Source organism: Mustela nivalis, assembly GCF_964662115.1.
Source record: "Mustela nivalis genome assembly, chromosome: 17".
Classification (NCBI taxonomy): Eukaryota; Metazoa; Chordata; class Mammalia; order Carnivora; family Mustelidae; genus Mustela; species Mustela nivalis.
This window is the reverse complement of record NC_139036.1, coordinates 44,728,468-44,754,226: the sequence shown is the minus strand read 5'-3', so window position 1 is coordinate 44,754,226 and position 25,759 is coordinate 44,728,468. Positions and strand designations below refer to the sequence as shown.

Here is a 25,759-nt window from a genome sequence, read left to right as displayed (position 1 = left end):
CACCTGCGCAGGGACTGGGGGTGGGGCAGGGGCAAGAAGAGCTCACGCCAAGTCCAGAGGGGATACTGTTAGCAAGTACAAGCTACGGCTTCCTCTCTGCAGAGAGGACCGAGCCCGGAGGCTCAAGGAAGTCTAGGAGGCCAACGCTGGCATCCATCAGTCGGGCCTCCGGTCCCCGAGCCGCTGGAGGAGAATGCCTCTCAGGGGCCCAGGACTGCCCTCCCCACTCACCTCCACCACGAAAGTGTCGATGATGTTCTCCTGGGGGTAGAACCAGTGCTCCACCTCCTCCTGGCTCATGACTGGTGTGAGGTGAAACTGCTTCAGGTACCTGGTGAGGAGCTGGTGTACTACTGGAATGTCCTTTTTTTCCATTGGTCGCAGTCCAGCTGTCTTGGGCGTCTGGAAGGCAGACAGACGGGACAGTATCAGGTATGCTTGAACGTGAGCCTCTGGACTCCCCGTCAAGTTCTGAAGGCACTGGAACCTTCAGACTGTCCTTCCCACCCCAACCCTGGAGGCATCCACCCAGGCCATCAAGAGAGAACCCTCAGTAACCCCTGGCAGGGGCCTCTCATGGCCCCCACACGCTCAGGAGCGAGTCCTGCCTTGTCAGGATCTTCAGGCCTCTCCCTCCTAGTGAAGGCCACCCTCTCTGGCTGAGTCTATTGCTTCCATCTCTCATCCACATAGCCCAGGCCACTTTCCGAAGAAAACACAACCCATCCCACCCCTCCCTTGCTCTCAACTCCCTAATACAGAGCAGGAGACCTTCCACCCTCTGGACCAGCTGGCAGCTCTGACTGTCCTTCCTGTCCCTCTAGCCCAGTGGGTCTCAAAGGGGCTGATTCTGAATATAGGACAATATTCTGAGATATCTTCGGTTGTCACAACTAGAAGGGGTGCTACCGACATCTAGCGGAGAGAAGCCAGGGAAACTACCAAACACCTTATAACGTACAGGATGGTCCCCACAACACAATTACCCAGGCCCAAATGTCAATGGTGCCATGAGGGAACAAAACCCTCATGGACGTGCTGGGGTGGGCACAGGCCCGGGCTACCCATCCACCTAGCAAAGCCCTTCTTGGCTCCTTTTCTCCAAACCCTCGCCCCCTTGTCCCACTGCGCTGCAGCTGATCTGTCTATGCTGGTGTCTCTCCACTGGACTAGGAGGAGCACTTCACAGACCAGCTCCTTGCCTAGGCATGCTGGAACCCCTGGGCCCGGCAGAGTTGACACCCCGGGCCCACTTTGTCTGTCTGCTTGGACCCTGCCACACCAGTCTGCTTCCAGCTGGGCCTGCTGCAAGTTAAATTCTGAAGAAAAGCACCAAACTCCTGGGACTTCATCTTAAATCAGGATCCCACCCCACAGCTGCTTTTTCTTAAGGCAGGCTTCCGTGGAATGAACCCATGTGATGTTCTGGAGTAAATACTGGGTCTCACAGAACATCCCCAAAGATTCAGGACACAAGACAGGGTCAGCCAAATCTGGAAGCAGGGTGGGGTAACAGTTTATACAGCTTGGTTACCGTGTGATTCAACTGCTTCTCTGTAGAAACTGCCTTTTTTTAAAAAAATATTTCATTTGTTTATTTTACTGACAGAGATCACAAGTGGGCAGAGAGGCAGACAGAGAGAGAGATGGAAGCAGGCTCCCTGCGGAACAGAGAGCCTGATGTGGGGCTTGATCCCAGGACCCTCAGATCGTGACCTGAGCCCCGAAAGGCAGAGGCTTTAATCCACTGAGCCACCCAGGCACCCCTAGAAACTACTTTCAAAGAGCTGTTCCAGGACCTCAGCCACCCAAATTCCCCACTAATCCTGGTATCTCCGGGGAACACTTACTGACCTCATTTCTACATGGCAGCTCCCACAAGGACACCTCAAATTCTGCACTGAAAGGGGCTCTCACCCACGGGCGGGGAGATCCAGAGACAGTCTTCTGGCTACGACACTACTTTAAGAATGCCCTCTGCCTGCCTGGAACTCAGGATAAATCTGTCCTCACAATAGGAGGAGAAGACACCCATCATAGCCCCCCGAATCTGTTTTCTGGGGCGGCATCTAACTGTCACAGTCTCTCAAAACAGGACACGACTGACCCGGACTCGGTGGTGGACCAGCCTGATCCCAGGGTGATTAAGCCAGCCTGATAGCCAACAAAGGCAGGCAGGGAGCCCCCTGATCGGTGGGCACCCAATAACCATGCTGACCCTGGAAGCTCTGCAGGAGGACAAGCGACTTTGAGGTCATCAGGCTCCCAAAACCAGGCACAAGCAGAGAATGAGCAGTGGCATTTCTTCCATTGGAAAATTAGGTAAACTGAGACCCAGAACAGAAAACCAGCTGCCCACTCCTTCAACTGGCCAGACCTGGACTAGGGGGACTGGGATTAGAAATCTGGGCAACCCTCCCAGGCTTGGGTCACCCATTCTTCCCCTCAGTGACAGAGGCTGGAAAGATACTCTAGCTTATTTACACAGGCCCTGGGCGGCGCTGCGGTTCGGTGAACAGGTTTTTCTTTCTATTTATGCCTCGCTCGGGCTCCAGTCACAAAGAATAGGTGTTCTCTGAGCTCATCAACAGCTGACATGGTAGCTAGCCCAGGTGCAGACACAGGAGAACTGAGAAAGCCAAACTAAAATAAAATCTTTGCTATAGACAGCAGAGACAACAGGGACAGAAAGCTGAGGAATTAGGAAACTCTGAGTTGGGTCACTTCTCTGATGCTCCCCCATTCCCACGGCCCCACCAAAGCCTTGCTGCGTTCCTGCTGAGGGGCCGGGCCCTCAGCCTCTCCCACTCCCCCACCCCCAACCACCATCCCGGAGCACCACTGGCCTCTGGCAGTCGGTAGAGCTTCATGGTACGCTGCATGGTCATATTTCTGCTCAGGTGGGAGAACTTCACTTCAATCAGCTTCCGTGGGTTTAGGGACCGATGCCAGTACCTGTGGGGGACACCAATATCCTATCCTCAAGAGAATTCTGGCAAGTCCCACGGAGAGCGATGGCATGGTACTCTCCAGATGGCCAGCAGGTGGCGTGAGAGACACACCAGGCCCCAAGAGCGCCCCGGGCCAGCACTGGGCTCTCCAACAAGCCCCCAGTAAATTCACAGCTGCCACAGCTCTCCCTGAATTTTCTGTCTACTTTTCTTGCCCCAATTCCAAAAGCCAAGTCCATCTCAGTTCTCAGAATGTGCATCCTCCTCCTCCCTCCTCTACTGCATTTGCCTGGTGTTTCAATTCTGAAGTTCTTCTTCTTTTTTTTTTAAGATTTTATTTATTTATTTGACAGAGAGAGATCACAAGTAGGCAGAGAGGCAGGCAGAGAGAGAGGAGAAAGCAGGCTCCCTGCTGAGCAGAGAGCCCAATGTGGGACTCGATCCCAGGATCCTGAGATCTTGACCTGAGCCGAATGCAGCGGCTTAACCCACTGAGCCACCCAGGCGCCCTCAATTCTGAAGTTCTTGAAGCAGAGACTGTTCAATTGCTTAAAACAACTTTCTGGGGCAGAGGCTGTCCTTGGGTCCTGCTGGGATCAGACATGCTCTCTTTGGCCCACAGAATATTCAAAACAAAATGAAGCCAACCACTTAAAACTCCTGGACATTTACTATCAAAACTCAGCTTTGGGCTGGTCCGTAAAAACTTCAAAACCCCAACAGAATGACCCCCTCTTCCAAAAGGCAGGAATCAGCAGGACTGGAGAATGGTGAACCCCTCTGGTCAGGGCACCCACTCTCCAGTCTGTTCCTACAAACTCCCCCTTCACTCTTCTGTGCCCTGCACCTGGCTCCCGTGGGCAGACACCAACCCCCTTATCAGACAGGAGAGAAGCAGGATGCTCCCGGGCCAGAGATGCAAGCTCCTCAGCGAGAGCGGGCAAAGCCAAGACCAGGGAGTGCCTGGCGGGAGACTTTTACCTGCACGTGCCGACAGGCTTTGGTAATACCACCCCGGCAGTGTAAACAGCTTGGAAAATGCCCTCGAGGTGAACCCGCCGGGTTATCTCCCGGATCAGGACTGGAGCCACCCTCTTGGAGCGCAGCTTCTTGTGGACACACAGGAAATTGATCTCCACCATCTTCTTCTCTCTGGAGAGAAAGGAAAACCCCCCAGGGATCGGCTTTTAATGAGGAAGGTAATCCCTTCAAGATCCGGGAGCCCGCTGCCCCCCTGCTCTGCAACACCAAGCAAGGAAGCCACTCCTTTCAGCCAGACCCCACTGTCAGAGGGAGGTGGGACTCAAGCCAACTTCTTTATTTGGAGGCACCACCAGGACCTGCTTGGTGAAACCCCACGAGCAGGATGCGGAAGTCCCCCCTATAGCTGGCAGGGCACCTCAGAGTTAAGTCAAGGGCTAGCTTGGAATGTCAAGGGTTCTGACACCCACAGGAATCTCGATCTTGAAGCCCAGAGGACTGTGGTGGTTGGTTCTGATGTTTCCAGGGAAAATGGAGAGCAGAGCTCAGAGCCCCCACAATTGGATGTTGAGTCACACTGGCTGGGGCCCACTTCTGAAGTCGCTAAAGTGCGCCAATGTGTGACAGGCGTTATAAGCGCCAACAGGCCCCGTGCAGATAGCTCCCCGGACCTCACCGTGGACCCCATCCAGCCCAGATCACCAACAAGAGAACCAGCAGCAACTCAGTGCAACAGACAGACAGTTCCTGTTATGAATTTCTATTCCCAGGACCTGAGTTCCTTCCCTTCACCCTTTCTTCCGTGGAAGGTATGCATATCTTTTCTACCCCGCTCCCAGACCAAGCAGGATGGCGGCAACGTGGTAGGCAGTTGGCGCTGGTGCTTACGTGTCATAGATGTGGATGTTTGCTGGAATGGCACTGATGAACCCAACCAGTTTCCGACTTGAGACCACTCGAACCCCGCAGTGCCACTGGGGGAGCCAGCCAGGCGGCCGGAGAGCCCTAGAAGAGAGACAGAGGCTGTGGCTGCAGGAGACCAGTGTGCTGGCCAGATGGTTTGCGCTCCACAGAGGAGTCTGTTCTCACCTCCTACTCTACCTCTCTGGGGTTAACAGCTAATTCTCTCTAGGGCCAAGCCCTCCTGGACACACATGGGCCCCTTCCTGCGGCTCAGCCCACCTGGCCCACTCACCCACCCAATCCAAGGCTGTCATACTGAGGACTTTGCACCCGATCGAATTTCTTTGTGCTCGCTCACTTTGCTCGCTTAAGCCAGATGACCGGCTCAGAGTTGGAGAGTCCCATGGTTGTGAGTCGATCATGGAGGCCCCTGAGCTCTGGTTTCCACCTTCCCTCCAGGCACCATCAGCCCCTCTTTCTGCCTGCCCAGTCTTCCCTTTCAGGCAGTCCCTCTCCAGTCCAGCAGGGCCATTTTCAGATAATCAAGCATGCTCAGGAACTGGAGAGAAAATGACTTTTTTTTTTTTTAAAGACTTTATCTATTTATTTATTTGACAAAGAGATCACAAGTAGGCAGAGAGGCAGGCAGAGAGAGAGGAGGAAGCAGGCTCCCTGTGGAGCAAAGAGCCTGATGCAGGGCTCGATCCCAGAACCCTGGGATCACGACCTGAGCTAAAGGCAGAGGCTTTAACCCACTGAGCCACCCAGGCACTCCCTCTTTTTTCTTTTGAAATCTCATTCCTCCTTCCCTTCTTATACCAAGTCACCATGTAATACTCTTCTTCTGGGAAAAAAAATGCCACTAAATCCTCCTTCATCCAGTCATTCTGCCTTAAATAAGGTTTCGATACCTAGCTCCACTAGAAACAACTTTCCTTCAGATGTGGGAACTCAAAATGGACACCCTCATTTGCCATTCAGAGGCTGGTTCTTAACAGGGAAAGTAGGCCCGCCATGGGGTCCTGCCACGCGCCCCGCCCGAGCTGCCAAGAAGGCCTCATGGCTCACCACAGCAGAAAGTCCGGGGAGTAGTCGAATCGGAACATATTGTCGTCGTCTTCCACGTAGTTCTCATTCAGGAGGCCATAGAGCTCTTTCAGCTGTGGAGAGACAAGTGGCCACCTCAGAGCCACCCTGCCATTGTGGGGGGCTGTGGAGTGGGGGGAGGCAACCCTAACTCCCTGGGGCTCTAAGCTTTCCAGAAGGACAAGGCAAACTACAAAAAACCAAGTTTCATCTCATACATCTGTTTGTTTTTTTAAGGACTTTTTTTTAAAGGATTTTATTTATTTATTTGACACACAGAGAGAGATCACAAGTAGGCAGAACAGCAGGCAGAGAGGGGGAAGCAGGCTTCCCGCTGAGCAGAGAGCCCGATGCTGGGCTCGATCCCAGGACGGTGGGATCATGACCTGAGCCGAAGGCAGAGGTTTAACCCACTGAGCCACCCAGGCGCCCCTCATAAATCTGTTTTGCTCCTGGCATGGCAGGGACTCTTTTGGAACAAGCACCCTGGCTGAACTAGGGAACCGAGCCCCCGAGAGCCAGAGCGGCAGACTTTAGTACATACAGCGACAGAGTAAGAATGGCATCCCGCTACCCAGCCACTCCGTTGTAAGATGGAGAATGAATACACAGATGAACCGGAAAACAACTGCCCGCCAGAAAGGTAGCGCCTTGGGGAGCTACACAGCTTAACGCTCCAACCACCTGAGAAGCCAGAGACTATTTAATGCGGCATCTTGGGGGTGAGTGCCCAGCTGGTGAAGTAGGTGACTCTTGGGCTTGGGTTTGCGAGTCTGAGCCCCACACTGGGCGTAGAGATTACTTAAAAAATAAAATACTAAAAAAAAATATGACGTCTTGGACAGGCCTCAGAGGCAAGATGGGGGCCAAGGTGGGGTGGGTGTGTGTGCGTGTATGTGCATATGTGCACACACACATGCAGGTACACACGCGCATGTCCTCTCCAACCTACTTGGATCGGCTCTTAAGAAAGTCCCTGAGGAAGGCCTGAGGAGCAGCTGTCTCCACATGACAGCAGGGCTCACGGAAAATGGCGCCCAATCCACAGAGCAGCCTGCCCAGGCCTACTCACCACACCACGGTCCCCCAGGTCCAGGGCATCCCAGGTGAAGCCCTGGGGCAGGGTGTAGGGCTCCTGGCGGATGTTGTCTTTGTCAGGCTCCACAGGCCCATGGGTGTTCACCACTTCTCCTGGAAGAAGAGCACAGCTGTGAGCCTCACCCTCTGTCTTGGGGTGGGGGGTGGGGAACTCAGCTCAAACATCGACCCCAGCAAATTCCTCCTGTCCCTAGGAGCCCTCCATCTAGAAGAACACTTTGTGCTTGGCAATTGCAGACCGTCTCTCCAGCTACCCTTAGTCCCCAACGGAGAGCCAACTCATAGCAAAGCCTCAGAACAATCACTGAGATCCAAGGTGGTTGGTTTTTTTGGAAATTCTTTTACATCTCCCTTTGGTTACTAAATGGCAAACATTTATCTTGACTCATTTGGCTTCCTGCCTTCCGGCTGGTATAAAAAGGACCATCATGGTCCTGGCCCAGGCCCATCAACCTGGATGGATTTATAAGGAGTTGCAACAAGGCTGCTTTTGTGTCAACAGCAACAACAATGTACGGGGCCCACTGCTGAACCAGACGATGGCAGAGAGGCGCCAGGCTCAATCTCGGCCCTGCCAGCCTTGGCCTTCAGCAATGTGGGCCAGTTAACTGCTGCTGCCAGCTTGGGCCCTCAGTGTTTACAGAGCCCTACAAGTGTCTTTAGGCTGAATCAATGAATCTACACAATGCTGCCGGGAAGTTACCCTCTGCCACGCCCCCGCCCTGGATGCCGCCCTTCCTCTGTGCAGTGTGGGGACAGTGCTGGGGGCAGGGAGGGGTGGGCTCAGATGATTCGGCTCTGATGCCCACGCATGAGATACACCTGAACAAACTTGACCACTTATTTTTGGCCCTTGGAATGATTTGGTTTCCACATTCAGAACTCATTCATATTCACACTTGGAAGAATGCAATGTTTAGTACATTCTGAAAACGGAATCTTCAAAAGGGACCAACTCAGGACACTGCTTGCTCCCAGCATCCGGCTCTGTACACACTCGGCACTCAATTCAGGCCTTCACTGACTTGCAGAGCCCTGGCCCAAATATGTCATTCCAACGTGCTGAAGGCAGCGGTAATGGACCCGTGGAGCAGGTGTAGTAGGAGAGACCACCTCAGGCTGTGAGGTGAGGACAAGGCCATTAGGACTGACCGTCTCATTCTCCCTCACTCAGCACATGTACCGAGCACCGACCCACGTCAGACATTGAGCACAAGTGCACAGCAGGGAAAAGACAAGGTCCCGGTCCCCACAAGATGGACCACCTTCTGGGGAAGTATTTAGTAAGTCATTACCAATGTGTTAGGGGTCACAAACTGGAAAGTGCAGGCAAGGAAGCAACCGGCCACCTCCTATTTACCATCTGGCTTCCCGGGAGATTTGCTTGGGAAAGAGGTTGTATTTTTCTTCCCTAATTTAGAAACTGGCCTTTTGATTTATTCATAAAATAGCCCCAATGAATTAATTTAACATAAGTCAATCTACTTCCAGTCCACTGCCATGTGAAATGTTCGGTGCTCACAAAGCCGAGAGGTCTACCTCCTCAGCAGGTCCCAAGGACCTCTCTGCCAGTCCTGTGGAGGTGCTGGTTGGTCCCTGCCGTGTACTGAATTTATACCTTTTTTCAAAATACATTTAACTTCAAAACCTCTTTCTTATTTTTTCCTAAAATGATTTCCATGGACAAGATATTCGTAGTCTTCCCCACTGTACTACAATCATCGCAAGGCCAAATCTTTCTCCCTAGGCTGGTTACCAGGGCCTGTGCAATGAGCATTTCCATTCACTCCTTCACCACGTGTTCGTGGAATCCCAGGGCACAGCAGTCCTGGGGCAGGAGCTCATGTGATGGGATGGCACAAGCCCTGGTCACCACAGGCCCTGACAGACAGGTGAGCAGGCACCTCCCCTGCAGCAGGAAGAGGGTCCCTGACCATGATAAGCCAGCTTTCCTAGGTCATCTCAAGGCTCTTTGGTATCTGCAAGCCATAGCTGACAAGGTAGAGTTCCAGGACTCTGGGGTGCCAATGGAGCTGGGGAGCAGCCCTAGGCTCCTGCACAGTCCTGCCGGCAGCTGCCACCTTCGGGGAGAAGCGGGTCTTCCACCTTCTCGGGGCTCTCGAGCGCCCCCTGCTGTGCAGGGGTGGGAAACTGCCAGAGAATGGTCAGGGTACATACAGCCAAAGGTCACTAGGCCACCCCACCCAGTAACCAAGTAAGGATGCTGGGAACTTTAAAAAGAAAACTTTGTACTTTCAGAGGGTTCCTTTCTGTACATTCTCCCCCCCAAATTCTCTCTGCCTTTCAACATCAAAGACCCAAAACCACGTACCACAGCAACCATGAGCGACTTGGAAGCAAAGAACATGAGATTTGGGAGACTGGAAACCAAACGGACAGGGCAAGGAAGAGGGTGAGAGTGGGGAGGCTTCTCTCTCACAGCCCAAACCACGTACAAGTCTGAGTTCTCCCTTGGGTAGTTACTTGTACAAACGAGTCTAAGAATGGCGAAATTCCAATCCACAGAGGGGATTCAAAGTTTATTTGAGAACAGAACTGCGTGTGCATTTGGGAACACAGAACCGTCACGGTCACACAGCCTAAAACAGCTGCTGTTCAAAAGCCTCCTCCATGGCGAATTTAGGACTGTAAAGTACAAAATCCCAGTTAGCGGTATACAATCTAATCACACCTCTCCCGACAAGGTGAGCAGTAAACAGTACACTTGAAAGGCTTCTCGACCACTGGTGGGGAAGATCACGGCAAGAAGAAGCTGTAAGACACACTACCCCGAGGAAAACTAGGCTGGCACCTCAGCCACGCAGGCCAACCGAAGCTTCTGATGTGGTACTCCCTGCGGGTCGCCTCACGAAAACAAAGGAAGCCTTCTTTTAGGTCTGACCATGGACCTGAAAGGCAGACTGGTCAGGTGCTAAGAGCAACAGCTCTTCCCCCGGGCCCCACGTCACACACAGCCCGGGAGGCACATCCAGAAGAAATAACAGCTGAGCTCATTCCACCTTCCTGAGGGCGTCAGGGCTCCTGTAGCAACCGTGTGGCTTTGTCACAAACTTTCTGACAGTGAAACTGGAAACCCTACATTTATGGGAGGAGAAACAGAGGCAGGTAACATAGAGTAACTGGACTGATGAGGAACAGCAAGAAGCCCATGGACCCCAATTCATCGCTGTGAAGAATGAAGCTAAGTTACCCATTTGCAAATTCTTTTTCTTTTTATCCTTTTTTTTTTTTTTAAGATTTTAATTTATTTATGACAAAGAGAGGCAGTGAGAGAGGGAACACAAGCAGGGGGAGTGGGAGAGGGAGCCCAATACGGAGCTCAATCCCAGGACCCTGGGATTATGACCCAAGCTGAAGGCAGATGCTAACAACTGAGACACCCAGGGGTCCCCCATTTACAAATTCTTAATGAAAAATAAAATTGGACCAAAACTCCCAACACCTATCTGAAAACTGGGCCAAGATGCCTGGCGGCCACCACAAAATGCCCCATCAAGCATTTCACTCAGAGGTGGGGGGGTGTCGCTCTTGACGTTCTTCCTGCTCCTTGGTGGGGAGGGGTCACGGGGACCCGCTCCTGGTAATGCCCTACTAACAGCATTAACTGTGACCCACAGCCTTGCTGGAAGGCTCCACCAGTGGGCCTGGGACCTGGCTGACCTGGGCAGCCTGACAGACAAGGCAGATGGGTCGGGACAGGGTTCTGGAATAGTGCCTGCTGCCAAATCACCACCCCTTACCCCCCAGGCAGTGCTCTGCTTTCCACTCCCCGTGGGGGCGCACCTCAGCTTGCTTCTGGATGGTGACTAAGCTGTCCAAGAACCGCATCTGCTCTATAGCAGTGCCTGAAACCTGCGGTGTGGACACAAATGCCCTCAGATTCCGATGCCACAGGTCTGACAGGGGGCCTGAGAGTCCGCATGTCCACAACTCTTAGGCAATGCGCACCCTGCTGGTCTGAGGACCACACTGAGTAGCACTGACCACCTCTGGAACAGATCATCTCTGTGGGCACAGCCGCTCCTTTCCCCTCTCCAGTCTTTGGCTCTGCCCTGCCCTCACCCCCTCTTCCCCATCAAACGTTCTGGAAGAGAGCAGTCACACACACAACCTGAAGGCCACTTACATTTGGTATCTGAACGCATGTCTTCTCAACACACTTACTTTCTCAGTCACAGAGAAAATGGGCATTGGGCCATCAATAGGCCCAGAATTGTGGTGCAACTGCTCCTGAAACTTCTCAACAGTTAGGTCTGAAGTTAGCCATCAACGTTAGCTGTGGCTCAGTCTCAGAAGGTGTCTCTAACTCTACTGTGTCGGTCTCTCTAGAATCCTTTTAGCTTTTCTGCCTGTCCCACCCCTTTATGAGCTCAGTAGAGCTTTTTTAAAGGGTGCCAACCAAACCTGCAGAGGGCATTCCTGGGGTAGAGCCATCACTGTTGAGCAAACTGTCAGGTGACGCACAGTTGGGAAGCATGCACTGGCTGAGAGACAAAGGCAAGGGACTGGGGACTCGGCCCACCCCAGGGCCAGATATCTGCCCGACAAGCAAGAGGGTCTCTCTACAAAATCTCTATGGGAAGACAGACCTGTGGGCGCACAACCCCACTCAGCCTGTGGCAATACAGTTTCTTTGTAGATTTATAGTAGATGATAATGGACTAAAGGAATCCGTACTTGTTCTCGATACGTACTCCTGTGAAACAGTAAGGTCTCTGAGCATTAGTGTTTCCTACACTGCATTTTAAAGACTACCCTCTAAAAATAACCACCAAGGAACTCCAAGACTCTTCCATCCTCCCCCCACAAACTCAGTGTGGCACCCAACACAGGGGTAAGACACATCCCTCCCCATCGCCTGGGGAAGAAACCACATACATACCCAGTTTGGGGACGGGCTGCGTGTCCCAGAACTGGTAGCTTCGCTTGCTAGCCTCCTCCATGGTTTTGGCAGGCCCCTGACCCACTGAGAAGAGTTCAATGGCCTTCTGTATTTCCTGGATCCTCTCGGCTGGCAAAGAGTTCATCTGGATGAGACCAAGTTGGGGAGAGAAAAGGCTCATTATGTTAACAAGTACTTTTGATTAATCACAAGTGCAAGAGTTAAGGGGTATAACTCAAGGAAGGGGTGTGGTTCCTCCATCCCAATCCCAGAGGTCAGATGTCATATGACAACCAGGGAGAGAGTGGTTGGTGATGCGCTCTCCGGACGGTGGGTGCTTATCCTTCTTAGCCTCTTTGTTTGGTGGCCAAAGGAATACAAGTTCAGTGTAAAATTTCAAACAATGCAGAAATATATACTATATATAGAAAGTAAACAGCCAACAATCCCACCTCTTAAATATAATCCTTATCATCAACAGTCTTAATTTAGGGGGTAGGGTGAAAAGAGATAAATATAATTTCAGGCTTTTTTCCATACAAGCTCCAAGCATACACACACAATTGTCAAAAAAACAGAATTGGGTCAGATGTTATTATTCTATATGCTGTTCGTTCTTCCTTAAAAACTATGTCTTGGCGGGGGCGCCTGGGTGGCTCAGTGGGTTAAAGCCTCTGCCTTCGGCTCAGGTCATGATCCCAGGGTCCCAGGATCAAGCCCCTCATCGGGCTCTCTGCTCAGTGGAGAGCCTGCTTCCTCCTCCTTCTCTGCCTGCCTCTCTGCCTACTTGTGATCTCTCTCTCTCTGTCAAATAAGTAAATAAATGAATTAAAAAAAAAAAAAAAAGAAAGAAACAAAATCTGTCTTAGGGATGCCTGGGTGGCTCAGTGGGTTAAGCATCTGCCTTCAGCTGGGGTCACGGTCTCAGGGTCCCGGGATCGAGCCCCGCGTCGGGCTCTCTGCTCGGCGGGGAGCCTGCTTCCTCCTCTCTTTCTCTCTCTGCCTGCCTCTCTGCCTACTTGTGATCTCTGTCTGTCATATGGATGAATAAAATCATAAAAAGAAAAAAAAAAGCAGGCCTCTTCTCTTCCCAGGAGTGGTGGGGACTCAGGACAGAAAGGGCTGAGAACCGCCGCTCCAGGTGGAGAGCCTGTCCCTGCGGGGTGGCTGCCGGGCACCTAACACAGCCCCTCGCCTACATGCACCAATGGGGAAACATGCTCTGCAGACAGTGTAGAACCTGCTGTGGCTCCTAAGGGACCCAGAGCAGTTTCATCCCCTCGGTCAGAGGCAGCAGAGGACGGCAGAGGGCTCCACCCCCTCCGTCTTGAAGCAATACCAGTGGAGATGATCAGCCTGAATTGCTCTCTGCACTGACCCGCAACTCCCTCCTCTGAAAAAGCGACTCTCGGTCACACGGAAACAGAGCCTCCTTGTTACCTTCACGGGCTGATCCTGGGCTGAGTCTGTCTCACTGCCTTTCTCTTTCTTCTTCTTCTGTTTCTTTTTCTTCTTTTTGGCTCCAGTGTCATTGGCTGGACTCAAACCACTGTAAGACAAAGTAAATACTGATGCAGGGTTTTTAAAAAATCATCTGTTTTGAGCTACACCGACAAAGAGCTTTCTGTGGAGCCAGACCTTCCTTCATCAGGCCTGCTCGCTTCAGGAGCTGACCAGAGAATCCAGTCCCAGAGGGGCATTTGGAGGACACCAGCAGCTCGCCGCACGCCCACCAGCTCTGGGGGGTGGGAATAGGGTTAGGGGGAGGGCTGTGCGAGAAATGTCTGGATGGACCTTTTCCATTCTGGTTTTTATTTTATGTCTCTTTTCTTCAGATTGCTAGAGTGCCGGCCCCAAAGGCAAATGGTAATTGTTAACGGTGGCAATTCATACCACCAACGCGTCCTGGGAGCACTGGATCTGAAAACGATGACAGTCCAAAGCAGTCTTTTTGGAAACCCTTCCTCACCCCCACTCCCACCCACCCGGTGCATCAGGCTGAGTGAGATTTCTCCAGCTGGATCGAAAGCTCAAGGCAGCACTGCAAAGGGAGGAAAGGAGGAGGAAAAAGGCAGTTCCACGTTGCCAAGGTCCGTGTCCAGGCTGGCGCAACCGTCGTGAGCACTGCCTGAATCAGGCCCGCAGGGCCTGGGGTAACTATCAGTCGGTGCAGACTGGGGGATGACCATGGGCAAAGCCTGGCACCTGGGATCTGGGGAAAAGAGCAGTGAGGCACCCAGCCAGTCCTGCCACAAAGCGACTACCTGAAGCCTGCCTGTCTGTGAGCCAGTCAAGGGGACACCCCTCTGTCCATGACACAGCCCATGAATGCAATAGTCAACAGTCTCGTAGCCGCATTTAAACATCTCCTACAGCGTTTCATTATTGTTTTCTGAGGCCTCTCATCTTTACGGAGACACAAATCACATTATACTGTGTTTCTTTCCCATTTTCCATTCATTTGCTCCCTAATATCTTCTCCCAATGCTTACTGATTTCTGGGTTTCCTTCCTTTTATTTTACCTTTGTATTGGGTTTTATTTTACTGATGAGCTTTAAGCTCACCTTGCAGCTCAGCTTTCTTAACTATGGTTGGACAGCTGACCCTTGAACAACACAGGGGTTAGGGGCACCAACTCCCGACAGTTGAAAATCTGTACACAACTTCTGACTCTCCCCAAATTAGCTATTAATACCCTACTGTTGATGAGGCCTTACCAATAACCTAAGCCAATTAGCACAGATTTTCTAGTAGTGTATATTATACACTGTATTCTTCAAATAAAGTAAGTTAGAGACAAGAAAATATTATCAAGGAAAGCCGAAGCAAAATACATTTTATAGTGCTGTACTGTTCAAAGTTCACATGTAGGGGCGCCTGGGTGGCTCAGTGGGTTAAGCCTCTGCCTTTGGCTCAGCACATGATTCTCAGGTTCCTGGGATCGAGCCCCACATCAGGCTCTCTGATCAGCAGGGAGCCTGGTTCCCCCCATCTCTCTGCCTGCCTCACCTCTCTGCCCACTTGTGATGTCTCTCTGTCAAATGAGTAAATAAAATCTTAAAAAAAAAAAAAAAAAAAAAGCTCACATTTAAGTAGACCCATGCAGTTCAAACCCCTGCTGTTTAAGGGTCGACTGCAGTTGGTTTCTGCCATGTCTGCACTGATTTTGGCATTGTCAGCTGAGACTAATGTCTAATGTTACTCTGCCACCCTCCCTGGAAATCTTCCACTGAAAAGGGAAAGTCAGTAGTCCCGCCCGAGAATCCAGGGAATGCTCATCTGCAGGATGAGCTAAGTGCAGGGCTTTGGCTATATATTCTAGATAGCCAATTTCCAAAGTGTTAAAATAGTAGGAAATAAATTTTCTGCACCATTATGATAAATTCCATTTAAGCTTTATTTTCTAATTCAGAAAGTGTACCTGGTCTTAAAATATCTTGGGGTGATTATGAATATTAATTATCCTCTCATAACAAGCGGTACTGTATAGGGAGAAAACAATCTGCAGCCATGAGCAGCCACCTCCTGTGGGAGATGTACCTATTCCCAGGCCTGGGAGGAGCGCTGGCGTCCAGACATCATGACCTTACACTTGGACTAAAAAGTTACCTCCAGGGGCGCTTGGGTGGCTCAGTGGGTTAAAGCCTCTGCCTTCGGCTCAGGCCATAATCCTGGGGTCCTGGGATAAATCGAAGCATCCAGGCTCTCTGCTCAGCAGGGGGCCTGCTTCCTCCTCTCTCTCTGCCTGCCTCTCTGCCTGCTTGTGATCTCTGCCTGTCAAATAAATAAATAAAACCTTTAAAAAAAAAAAAAGTTACCTCCAGCCTGTACTGGATTTCCCTGATGTGGTCACCTTTCTGCATCACTGTAAACTCTAGTTGGCTGTAGGACTCAGCTCTGTGGATAAGCTTTCCATACTAGAAAGCATGTCCCTCCCATGCAAGAAAGCCCACAGTGACAGCTGCCTCTTAACCAAGAGGGTATTGAGCCCAACTCTTCCCTAGGCCCATAATCCTCAGTCCCCAGCTAGTTCACTGACTCTTCTCTCGCCCCGCTATGGCGTAACTGCCTGCACCCGTCTGCCAGGCCTCCCTGACACAGGGAGACTATGAAGTCGGAGAAGCTGGTAAAGGCTGGAGGTTACTTTAGTCTAAGTATACCTCATAGGTATTATCCTAATGGGACACAGAAGGCATACCATGGAAGGAAAACCAGTAGCATTCAGAGAGGGAATAAGGTGAACCCCTTAAAACCAGATGCTCTGCAAAACCCCCAAGGCCATGGCAAAGTATAGGAACCAGGAAGTCTTTTATGGCCTAAAGAAAACTTTTCCACTTAAGTAATTCAATGTTGTTATCACCTACAGGCCTATTTATAGCCTATAAAAACTCTATGTGGGGGGTCACCAGGGTGGCTTTGTGGGCTAAGCCTCTGCCTTTGGCTCAGGTCATGATCTCAGGGTCCTGGGATTGAGCCCCGCATTGGGCTCTGTGCTCAGTGGGGAGCCTGCTTCCTCCTCTCTCTCTGCCTGCCTCTCTGCCTACTTGTGATCTCTCTCTCTGTGTCAAATAAATAAATAAAATCTTAAAAAAAAACCCTGAAAAACAACTCTATGTGTTTTTTAAATTCCAGGCACAGTCTCATTTCAGTCTCAAGAGTATATGGAGCTTATAAAATTTAAAAACTGGTTGATGTTAGGAAACAAAGCAGTGTCCCACTGTTGATATAATGTTAGAAGTCCATTTCAGCTTACTGAATGAGTTACCTCGACCTTGTCTATGAAGTACCATAAAAATATATTTTTAAATAGCTCTACAGTTAAACAAGTTCAAGGCAGAGTTGCTGCGTATCAACCTTTCAGATGCTTACTAAACACATTTTCACATAAGGGAAATAGAAGAAATTACTTTTCCCAACTTCAGAAATCTTTCCAAGTAAATCGCTAAGAAACGACCTTCCTGCTTTTGCACTGCTACTCAGTGGAGACACTTAAAAGCAGCCATCGCCTCATGGACACCCCTTGTGTGGAAGGATCTTCGACTGAATTTCTTGTTCTCTTTTATGCATCATCAATATACATGCCTGACAAACTGCAAGACCCACACTAAACCCAGAGAGCGAATTTCACTTTCCTTGTACTGCCTTGAATTTGCACACGCAGCTACTGAGCAACAGTCCTGTTTCGACTTGTACATCAAGCACAGGGACAGATGAAGAACAAAGGGAAGTTAAAGAGGAGCGGTTCTCACCGAGCTGCCAGTACAGAGCTACACCCACAGAACGCAGTATGAGCTCACCCTGGTCTCACAGGCAGCAACCCAGACAGGGGGACGATGGACGCAGAAGAGATTTCTTTTTTTCCAAAAATTTTATTTATTTGAGTGAGAGAGAGCGAGTGAGCACACGCAATTGGAGTAAAGAACAGAGGGAGAAGCAGACTCCCTGCTGAGCAGGGAGCCAGATGCAGGAATGACTCCAGGTCTCCTGGGTCCTTGGGATCATAATCTGAGATCCTGACCTGAGCCGAAGGTGGATGCTTAACGGATGGAGCCACCCAGGTGCCCCAAGAAGAGATTTCCGAAGAGCTCACCAGGGTTTAGTTTTCAAGGTGATTATGGTAATTTTAATTATTCAAAAGAAACCAAGCCTTGAGAGTAAGTCTTCAAGAAGCCTCCCAGAGGGGTGCCTGGGTGGCTCAGTGGGTTAAAGCCTATGCCTTTGGCTTGGGTTCTGATCTCAGGGTCCTGGGATCGAGCCCCGCATCAGGCTCCCTGCTCAGTGGGGAGCCTGCTTCCTCCCCTCTCTCTCTGCCTACTTGTGATCTCTGTCTGTCAAATTAAAAAAAAAAAAAAAAGCCTCCCAGGAAGCAATTTCAAAGAAGAGTTTCAACTTGGATTTGGGGAGAACCACACCAGAGGACCCCACTGAAGCAGGCTAGTCCTTCTCTAAGAATTCACATCATTTTAAAGGGACCTGAAGTCCACACCCAGCAGGTGGGTATCCCAGTGTGCGCAGGGATTCTGCGAACTCAAATAGCCATCTCTTAGAGAGCACTCTAAGCCTGCCAGTCACCTTAACACACGCCAAAGAGATGGGCCACAACCATGGAATACAGAAAATCGAAGTGTGACTTTGACTCATTTGCTTCCAAAATATGAGCGAAGAATTAGCGGAATTTGCCTTCCTGGGGAAAAAGGGGTCCCTACAATGGAAATGGACATAGGAGTTCACATAAGAATTTTGAAGTCTACACTCTGAAGCTAATCAACTCAAGTCATTAATGACTAACCTGGCGAATATGGAACAAATTAGCAGAAAGACAGAGTCAGGAACAGGGAAGACAAGAAATAACAAATGTCATTAAAAAAAATTTTTTTTTATTTAAGTAGGCTCTATGCTCAATGGGGGCTGGAACTCATGATCCGAAGATCCAGAGTCTTATGCTCTACTGACTGAACCAGCCAGGAGTGCCAAGAAATGTCATTTAAAAAAAATTTATTTATTTATGTGAGAGAAAGAGAAAGAGAGAGAGGGGCACCTGGGTGGCTCAGTGGGTTAAAGCCTCTGCCTTCGGCTCAGGTCATGATCTCAGGGTTCTGGGATGGAGTCCTGCATCAGGCTCTCTGCTCAGCAGGGAGCCTGCTTCCACCTCTCTCTCTGCCTGCCTCTCTACCTACTTGTGATCTCTCTCTCTCAAATAAAAAAATAAAATCTTAAAATTTCTTCAAAAAAAAAAAAAAGAGAGAAAGAGAGCATGAGAAGGGAGAAGGTCAGAGAGAGAAGCAGACCCCCTGCTGAGCAGGGAGCCCAATGTGGGACTCAATCCTGGGACTCCAAGATCATGACCTGAGCTGAAGGCAGTTGCTTAACCAACTGAGGCACCCCGGTGCCTGAAATGTCATTTTTTTAATGAAGGCCAAGATATTCTAAGTTCAAACACAAAAATCCCATGGGTGCTCTGCTATAAAGTCAGGGCTCTGGGGAGGAGATAGAAAATGAGCCTCAGTGCTGATTTCTAGAAACAGAATGCAGTACCAGGATGTGTGAGTGGGCGGGAGGGAAGGGCATGCTGACAGACGAGCAGCACCAGCACAGAACTTCCAGAAAACACGACAAGCAGTAAGGGTCCATAACACAGGCCTCCCCTCCACCCCACCAAGTAACAAAATCCACTCAAAGGGACATGACTGGAGAACAGAAGGCTGTACTGTGGGGGAGTACGAGCTCAGCCACCAGGCCTGGAACGCCTGTCAGGGCCACCCAGCTTATCTTGCTGTTCACAGAAGCAGAAACCAAGGCCCAGACACGTGAGGTAAACTGGTCACCAACTAACCAACTGGTGACCAGGGACAAGCCACTAATCTCTAACAACGTGGACCGTTCCTTCCTGAACATCACGGTCTTGTTTCTGTGGGAATTTTCCGAGTCTCCTCCAAAGCCCAAAGACAGTTTCATCATACAAGGCCCTAAAACAAACTGCTGTGTCTCAGAGGAGCACGTATGAAAGGCCAGGAGCACCTGAGCCACACTTTATCCAGGAAGCTGCCTCTGGCTACACTAGCTCTCCCTGGTATCTGGCTAAGATTATGATCTCCCAAACGACTGAATATTTTACATAGAATAATGGTTTGCTTCCTACCTTCCCAGTAAGATAAAAAATTTCCTGAGCATAAGGACATCTGATACAGATGTTTCCTACAGCACCCCCAGCTGCGCCCAGTGCACAGTTAAGAGTTCAACAAATAACGTGCTTGACTGACGCTTTCCCAGCGTAAAGACTAAAATAAGACCCTGACAAGCTACAGCCCCAAAGAGGGTCAGCAAAACATCTCCAGTTACATTTCCACATGACAGCTGTGTTAATTGTCTATGAAAAGTGTGGAGGGGCGCATGGGTGGCTCAGTCGTGAAGCGTCTGCCTTCGGCTCAGGTCATGATCCCAGGGTCCTGGGATAGTCTCACATCCCGCTCCCCGCTCAGCAGGAAGCCTGATTCTCCCTCTCCCACTCCCCATGCTTGTGTTCCCTCTCTTGCTCTCTCTATCTCTCTGACAAACAAACAAATAAGTAAATAAATAAAATCTTTTAAAAAGAAAAAAGTGAAAACAAAAAAGCTCCACTGAAACTATTTTAAATTGTTCCAAAGTCTTAAACGCAGACCGTGGGTTTAGTTTTGATTATGAGACCGAAGGAAAGAAATTAAAAAAAAAAAAAAAAGAGAGTTCCGAAAATAAAACTCACAACTTTTGGTCACTTATTTCCCGCCCCCAAAAACTGGAAATTAATTCTTTTGGCTAAAACTCAAAATTTCCAGAGAAACCAATTAAACAAATCCTAGGCTCTAACATCCTTTTGATTCTGCTTTAGCATATCAGGAAATCCTTCTGCAAATCCATTTACTTATGAGGTGTGAGAAGTTCACCAACAATCCTCCTGGTACTCAGAAGGCCCAAAGAGGTGAATGAGAGGCATATGAGGGTGCCGGGGTGGAAACCACATGGTCTGACTCAGTCTCACTGATGAGTGGGAGTGCAGAGTTTGGGGCATTGCTGTAAGTGACCCTGCAGCCACAGCCATACAGAGGATAGGCATGTAAGACTGAAAAGAACAGCAAGTTGTGGGAAGCGATTACAAAAATTGTTTTACTGCCATCCTCTGCCCTTCCTGGGACAGTTGGCCAGAATTCTGAGGGTGAACAAGCCAGTTCCTGCCATGGAGAATAACTGGGTTTTTTTTTTTTTTAAAAAGGGGGGAGATCACAAAGGCTCTGATACACTAAACCGTTTAGAATGGGACTGAGACAGAAATGTAAATTCCACATCCTCTGGGTTGCTTTGGCGAGTCACACTGCAACCTGGCAACTCCAAGGTCAAATCGGATGCTGTTCAGAGACCATTTTCAGTAATTTTCTGAGCAATGAATGACTCACTGCTAGCAGAAATTTCACACACCAGAACCTCTGCAAAAGATATCTGTCCACTGAGAAGAGTTTAAAGGGGCCAGCCATCTCCATCACCAACTGGCTCCCTAGTCTGGGAAAGTTCATGGGTTACTGAATGGATCCAAAGGCAGGACTCACACTGCTGCAGGGTTGGGAAGCAAGAAATCAAGGCAGTAGGGAAAAAACATGCAGTAAATTTGGAATGGATCCTCCAGGGTGCCCCAAGGAAGAGGTGGAGACGCAAATCCCAAACTTCACTACCAAAGCTCAATCAGTCTTCATCAGTGAGGTCTAGGAGATAATCCACGGAAAGGGCTTAGCACAGTGGCCAGCGCATAGTGATAGTAACAACAGACAACATTTATCAAATGCCTGACAAGAGTGTGACCTCCTCAGCTGCCTCTCAAAGTCGCAGCAGGAGAAGCAGTAGAAAAAACTTTCTAAGCAAGTACCGACCCTGTCCAAGAATTTCAGTTTAAGTCTGGTTTGTTTGGTTGGTTGTTTTGGTGCTCCTAATAGAGCAATAGTCCCAAGAGCACCATCCTTGAGGAGTCAGAGGAGAGGCGTGCAGGGTACAGATTTCAAACAAGGTTACAGAGAAGAGCTGAAGAAGCTCTTCCTGAAGTCATTCAAGGGGCGCCTGGGTGGCTCAGTGGGTTGAGCCTCTGCCTTCGGCTAAGGTCATGATCCCGGGGTCCTGGAATTGAGCCCCGCATCAGGCTCTCTGCTCAGCGGGGAGCCTGCCTTCCCCTCTCTCTCTGCCTACCTGTGATCTGTCAAATAAATAAATAAAATCTTTTAAAAAATAAATAAATAAAGTCATTCAATCTGTGGTCCCCAACTCTATGGCCTCCGCAGACCAAGGGTTAAGTGCAGACTTAGTGAAGCTGGGAGATTTGAGAGTGAGCACATCAGTTTAAACAATGTGAAAAATCAGCAAAACTGGTGTGCCAGGAGCAGCATCTCCCTGAAATAGGCTCTCATTTGCTTTTCATTTCTTCTGCTTTCCAGTCTCTTCTCTTTGAAGTGGCTCTTGATTAGTTTCTTTTTTAATTGCCACTTAATTGGGAAATAAAATTAGAATACTTATTTGATATCAGTGATGAGGTTTCTCTTTTCATTTCTGCTTTGATCTAGTTTTGAAAAACCAAAAGCTGAAGGGAGAAATTAAGAAAAAGGGGCAAAAAAGATTTCTTCTTTCCAAGAGCTAGATGCAGCTATAAGCCACCGAATATAAATATGGAAAAAACCACTCTCGGAGAATCTGATGGATAAAACAAAAAGCAAGTAAGACTGGCTTTATGGCACTTCCTTTCAAAGAGATCGCTGTTTTCTCTTAAGTTTTTTTCATGAGAGATAACAGCTCAGGACTGGCGAGGAAAACTTATAAGAACTCGTCTTAACCTGTCCCCATGAAGTAAGAAATCCGGATGGGAAAGAGACATCCTTATCAAAGGGATGGCTTACCAGCATCTCAGTGGTATCAATGACATTGAAAAATAAATTCTAAAAGAATCCTAGGAACCAAATAATATAAAAGCCCTTTCCTGTTCCAATCATCCAAATAAACCTTGTCTGTTAACCCAAAACTAAAATCTACTGGCAGCTAGTAAATAATTTATTCTTTAGTAATGATTCTTGGAAAGCCTTTCACTAAAAACAAAGAAGCAAATTAAAGGATACGGATGGATGGTGAACTGCAGGGAAATTCAGCATTAAGATGATCTTAGTCTGGGGGCATCTGGGTGGCTCAGTAGGTTTCTGCTCAGGTCATGATCTCATGGGTCCTGGAACACAGCTCCACATGAGGCTCTGCGCTCACCAGGGAGTCTTGGGATTCTCTCTCTGCTTCTCCCCTAATTCTTCTGCACAACCATGCCCACTCACTCTCCCTCTCAAATAAATTAAACCTAATTTATTAACTGTAACTTATATGTCAGGCAAGTAACTGGGGGAAAAACTGATGCGACCTGCCTTTGTTGAGTAGATTAAAAAAATAGTATATAGAAAAACTGTAGAGATGCATACATTAAAAAATACGAACACCCAAAATAAAACATACACCTACATTGCACGTATGCATGTGCATGTGTGTTTCAATGTATACGTGAAATCTATACTCTTCAAAGTTTATTTAATTATGGTTGTTTCATTAGTGTAAAGTACTGTGAGCCCATCCTGAAAGGAAGGCCTCAGTGAAAGGCCTTGTGAAACCTGGAGGATCCCCAGTTTTTGGAGGTATTTCACAAGAAACTGTAGTAAGGCTCACAATGAGACTGAGTTGGTGTAAGAAAGTGTGTGTGTAAGAAAAATCTAACACTCTTTGCCTCAGCAAGGAGAAACTCCGCCAACACTGAACTCTGAATTTTAACATTTGCCATTTGTTCATCCATCAAATACTCACAAACGCCCATTAAATGCCAGGCATCTCAAAGCCATGGTCCCTCTACTCAGGCACCTTACAATCAGGTGAGGCAGGGAATGGACACACGTTATTTGATAAAAGCTACAACAAACGAGATATGTGATAAAAGCACAAGCTGGGGAAAGGACAGGAAGATTTGAAGGAAAAACAGGAGGGAGAGGACAGGCTGTATTTCCCATGTTATCTTATTTAATCCCTACAACTGGAGGTTAAGTAACTTTCCCAAGGTTACAGGACAATTATGTGTCAGAATCAAGCTTTGAACCCAGGTATGAATGAACCCCAAATCCATGCTCTTTAGGCTCCACACTGCTTCCCAAAATCATTTCCTCCAACAATTAATGAGAAAATATTAACTCTACTTCAGATTCTGAGTGCCAGAATTAGCCTGTCCTCCAAGCTAGGTCTTCTGTTTTCACCTGTCACCTCCAAACTAATTTACACAGACCTCTAGATTTGGTATATGTGCTGCCGAAGTGAGCACACACAAACCTCTAGATTTGGTATGCTGATAAATTTGTTCACTCAGACCATATATAACCATGTACAACAACAACAAAACACCGTCAAAGTTTTTTTTAAGGTTACCACTTTGTTGTACTATAAATAAAACAGAACTTTCTGCCAAATAGTTTTGCAAACTGATTCACAGATCATAGGGAATAAAACCAATTAAAGAGCTATAGATGCTGGTCAAGGTAACAGTTTAGTAGAGAAAAATAAAAGCAACTACACACAGAGCAAAGAAAAAGCTTTACTTTCACTTCTGAAAGGACTTCTGAATTCAACAGCTCTCATCTATTATTAGGATTTCTACTCAGGAGGGCTGCACTTTCCCCTCTTCCTGTTCCTACTTCCTCTTTAAAAGCTCTTCCTTTTTTAGGAATCTCAAACTTCAAGGCTTTTGTTACATGAGATCTGTTGTCAGTTATAGCAAAAAAAAAAAAAAAAAAAAAAAAAACTCTTATAAAACCAGATCTGACAAACTTCCTTTTCCTCTACATTTTTCTTGTAATTTTTTTAAGCTGCTCAAAGAACATAAAAGCTTCATCTTTTAACCTAAGGATTCATCACAAACAGATTATAAACAATTAATCCTTTGTTCTTCCATCTCTACAAGATGGTGGAATTTTTTAAAGTTTATCCAAAGATTTCAACCTTTTACCTTTACCTACAGGCCTACCGCTAATATTCCAAATGACTTCATGACTATGAAAATAGGACTATCACACACACACACGCACACAGAGGCACAAAATCAGACTACCACAGGTTCACCCAAAGTTATATGTCCAAAAAGTCTTTCATAACTTTCCGTTAAAAAACATAGGGACAAGCTTCAGCACCGGCCACTGTAACAATATGAAGAAAGAAGAATGATAGGGTGTGGCTTACAAGAATGAACACTGATCTGGAAACAGAACTCAACTCTGAAATGCCTGATGAATTTCTTCTGTCCAAGCAACAGTTACTAGTAGGCAAGACTCTTGAAGTACAGGAACTGCAATATTAAACCCACTTCTAATCCCTGTCCAAGCTGCACCAGCAGTCAATTTCTTGAAGCTTTGAGGTTATTTCACAAAGTTAACAGAACAAAGATCCTGGAAAACCTAATTACATACTGTTCAGGAAACTTATAGATTATCTGGAACAATGGGCACCATATACACCAAACCATTGTCATACAGTAATTACACTCTAGGGTTTATAAGGTAAGTTTGTATTTTGAGATTCTCCTGTTAGTGACACTTTACAACATAATTATGGTTTGTACAACCTGATATATTTCCTCATTGAAGGTGAGCTGCAGCGAAATATTTTATTATTCGTTTATTGCTAATCACGTTGTTCACACACATCTATAAGTAACGTTCCCTTTGAACTGTACTGTTAGATTGACCCGTGTTGTGCCATCGAAAACCATCGTCCAATCTGCTCTTTTCCCTGAAGGCGGGTGAAGCACACGAGTGGAACATTACACAGAAGAACTTTTATATAATAAAAGTATTCAATGTCTCCGGCCCTTAATATACTGAGCACCCACCCTGGTAAATGACAAAGACAACAACCAATCGCCAGGCAGGATACCAATGTCTCAGCCAATTAGAATATGGGGGTGGGGTTACCCTAAGCTCCCGGTGACTTCCCCGCACCCCAGAGACCCAGGTTGTGGGAGACTGGACGGGAATTGGACTCCGAGGATATCGTTACCCCCGGCTGTAGCTGTTGTCCTCCTCGTTCTCGCAATCGCTGCAATGCTCATGGCCGTTTCCGTTCCCTTCCATCATTTGCGGCAGCGGAGGTGCCGGCGGCTTCACTGCTGTCTCACTCTCGTCCGCCATCTTGAGTTGCGAGAACCGGCCTCCGCGCCTCGCTACATAGGGGGTTCCTATTGGACGTGAGGGACTTGCGATATATTCTGGGTTTTGTAGTTTTTGTGTCGAAGGGAGCCGTAACTAGGAACAGCTCATT

General features: G+C 48.5%; 1 protein-coding gene and 1 long non-coding RNA gene across 2 annotated transcripts in view; one reads left to right on the top strand and one right to left on the bottom strand.

Annotated features, from left to right (window-relative positions):
* Window positions 1-25,676, bottom strand: part of NMT1 (N-myristoyltransferase 1) — a 31,355-nt gene extending 5,679 nt beyond the window's left edge. The window contains exons 1-9 of the mRNA XM_082706376.1: window positions 25,499-25,676; window positions 13,363-13,471; window positions 11,923-12,067; window positions 6,994-7,112; window positions 5,904-5,995; window positions 4,821-4,937; window positions 3,933-4,103; window positions 2,847-2,955; window positions 232-402 (exon numbers count right to left, since the gene is read on the bottom strand). Of these exons, the coding sequence (XP_082562502.1) occupies window positions 232-402; window positions 2,847-2,955; window positions 3,933-4,103; window positions 4,821-4,937; window positions 5,904-5,995; window positions 6,994-7,112; window positions 11,923-12,067; window positions 13,363-13,471; window positions 25,499-25,629 (1,164 nt within the window). The 5' untranslated portion in view covers window positions 25,630-25,676. The remainder of the gene's footprint in view (window positions 1-231; window positions 403-2,846; window positions 2,956-3,932; window positions 4,104-4,820; window positions 4,938-5,903; window positions 5,996-6,993; window positions 7,113-11,922; window positions 12,068-13,362; window positions 13,472-25,498) is intronic.
* On the top strand, window positions 13,480-16,518 carry LOC309851321. Its single transcript, XR_014304720.1, has 2 exons — window positions 13,480-13,678; window positions 13,758-16,518. It is a non-coding gene; the product is annotated as an uncharacterized lncRNA (long non-coding RNA).
* Window positions 25,677-25,759: the final 83 nt, after the last annotated feature.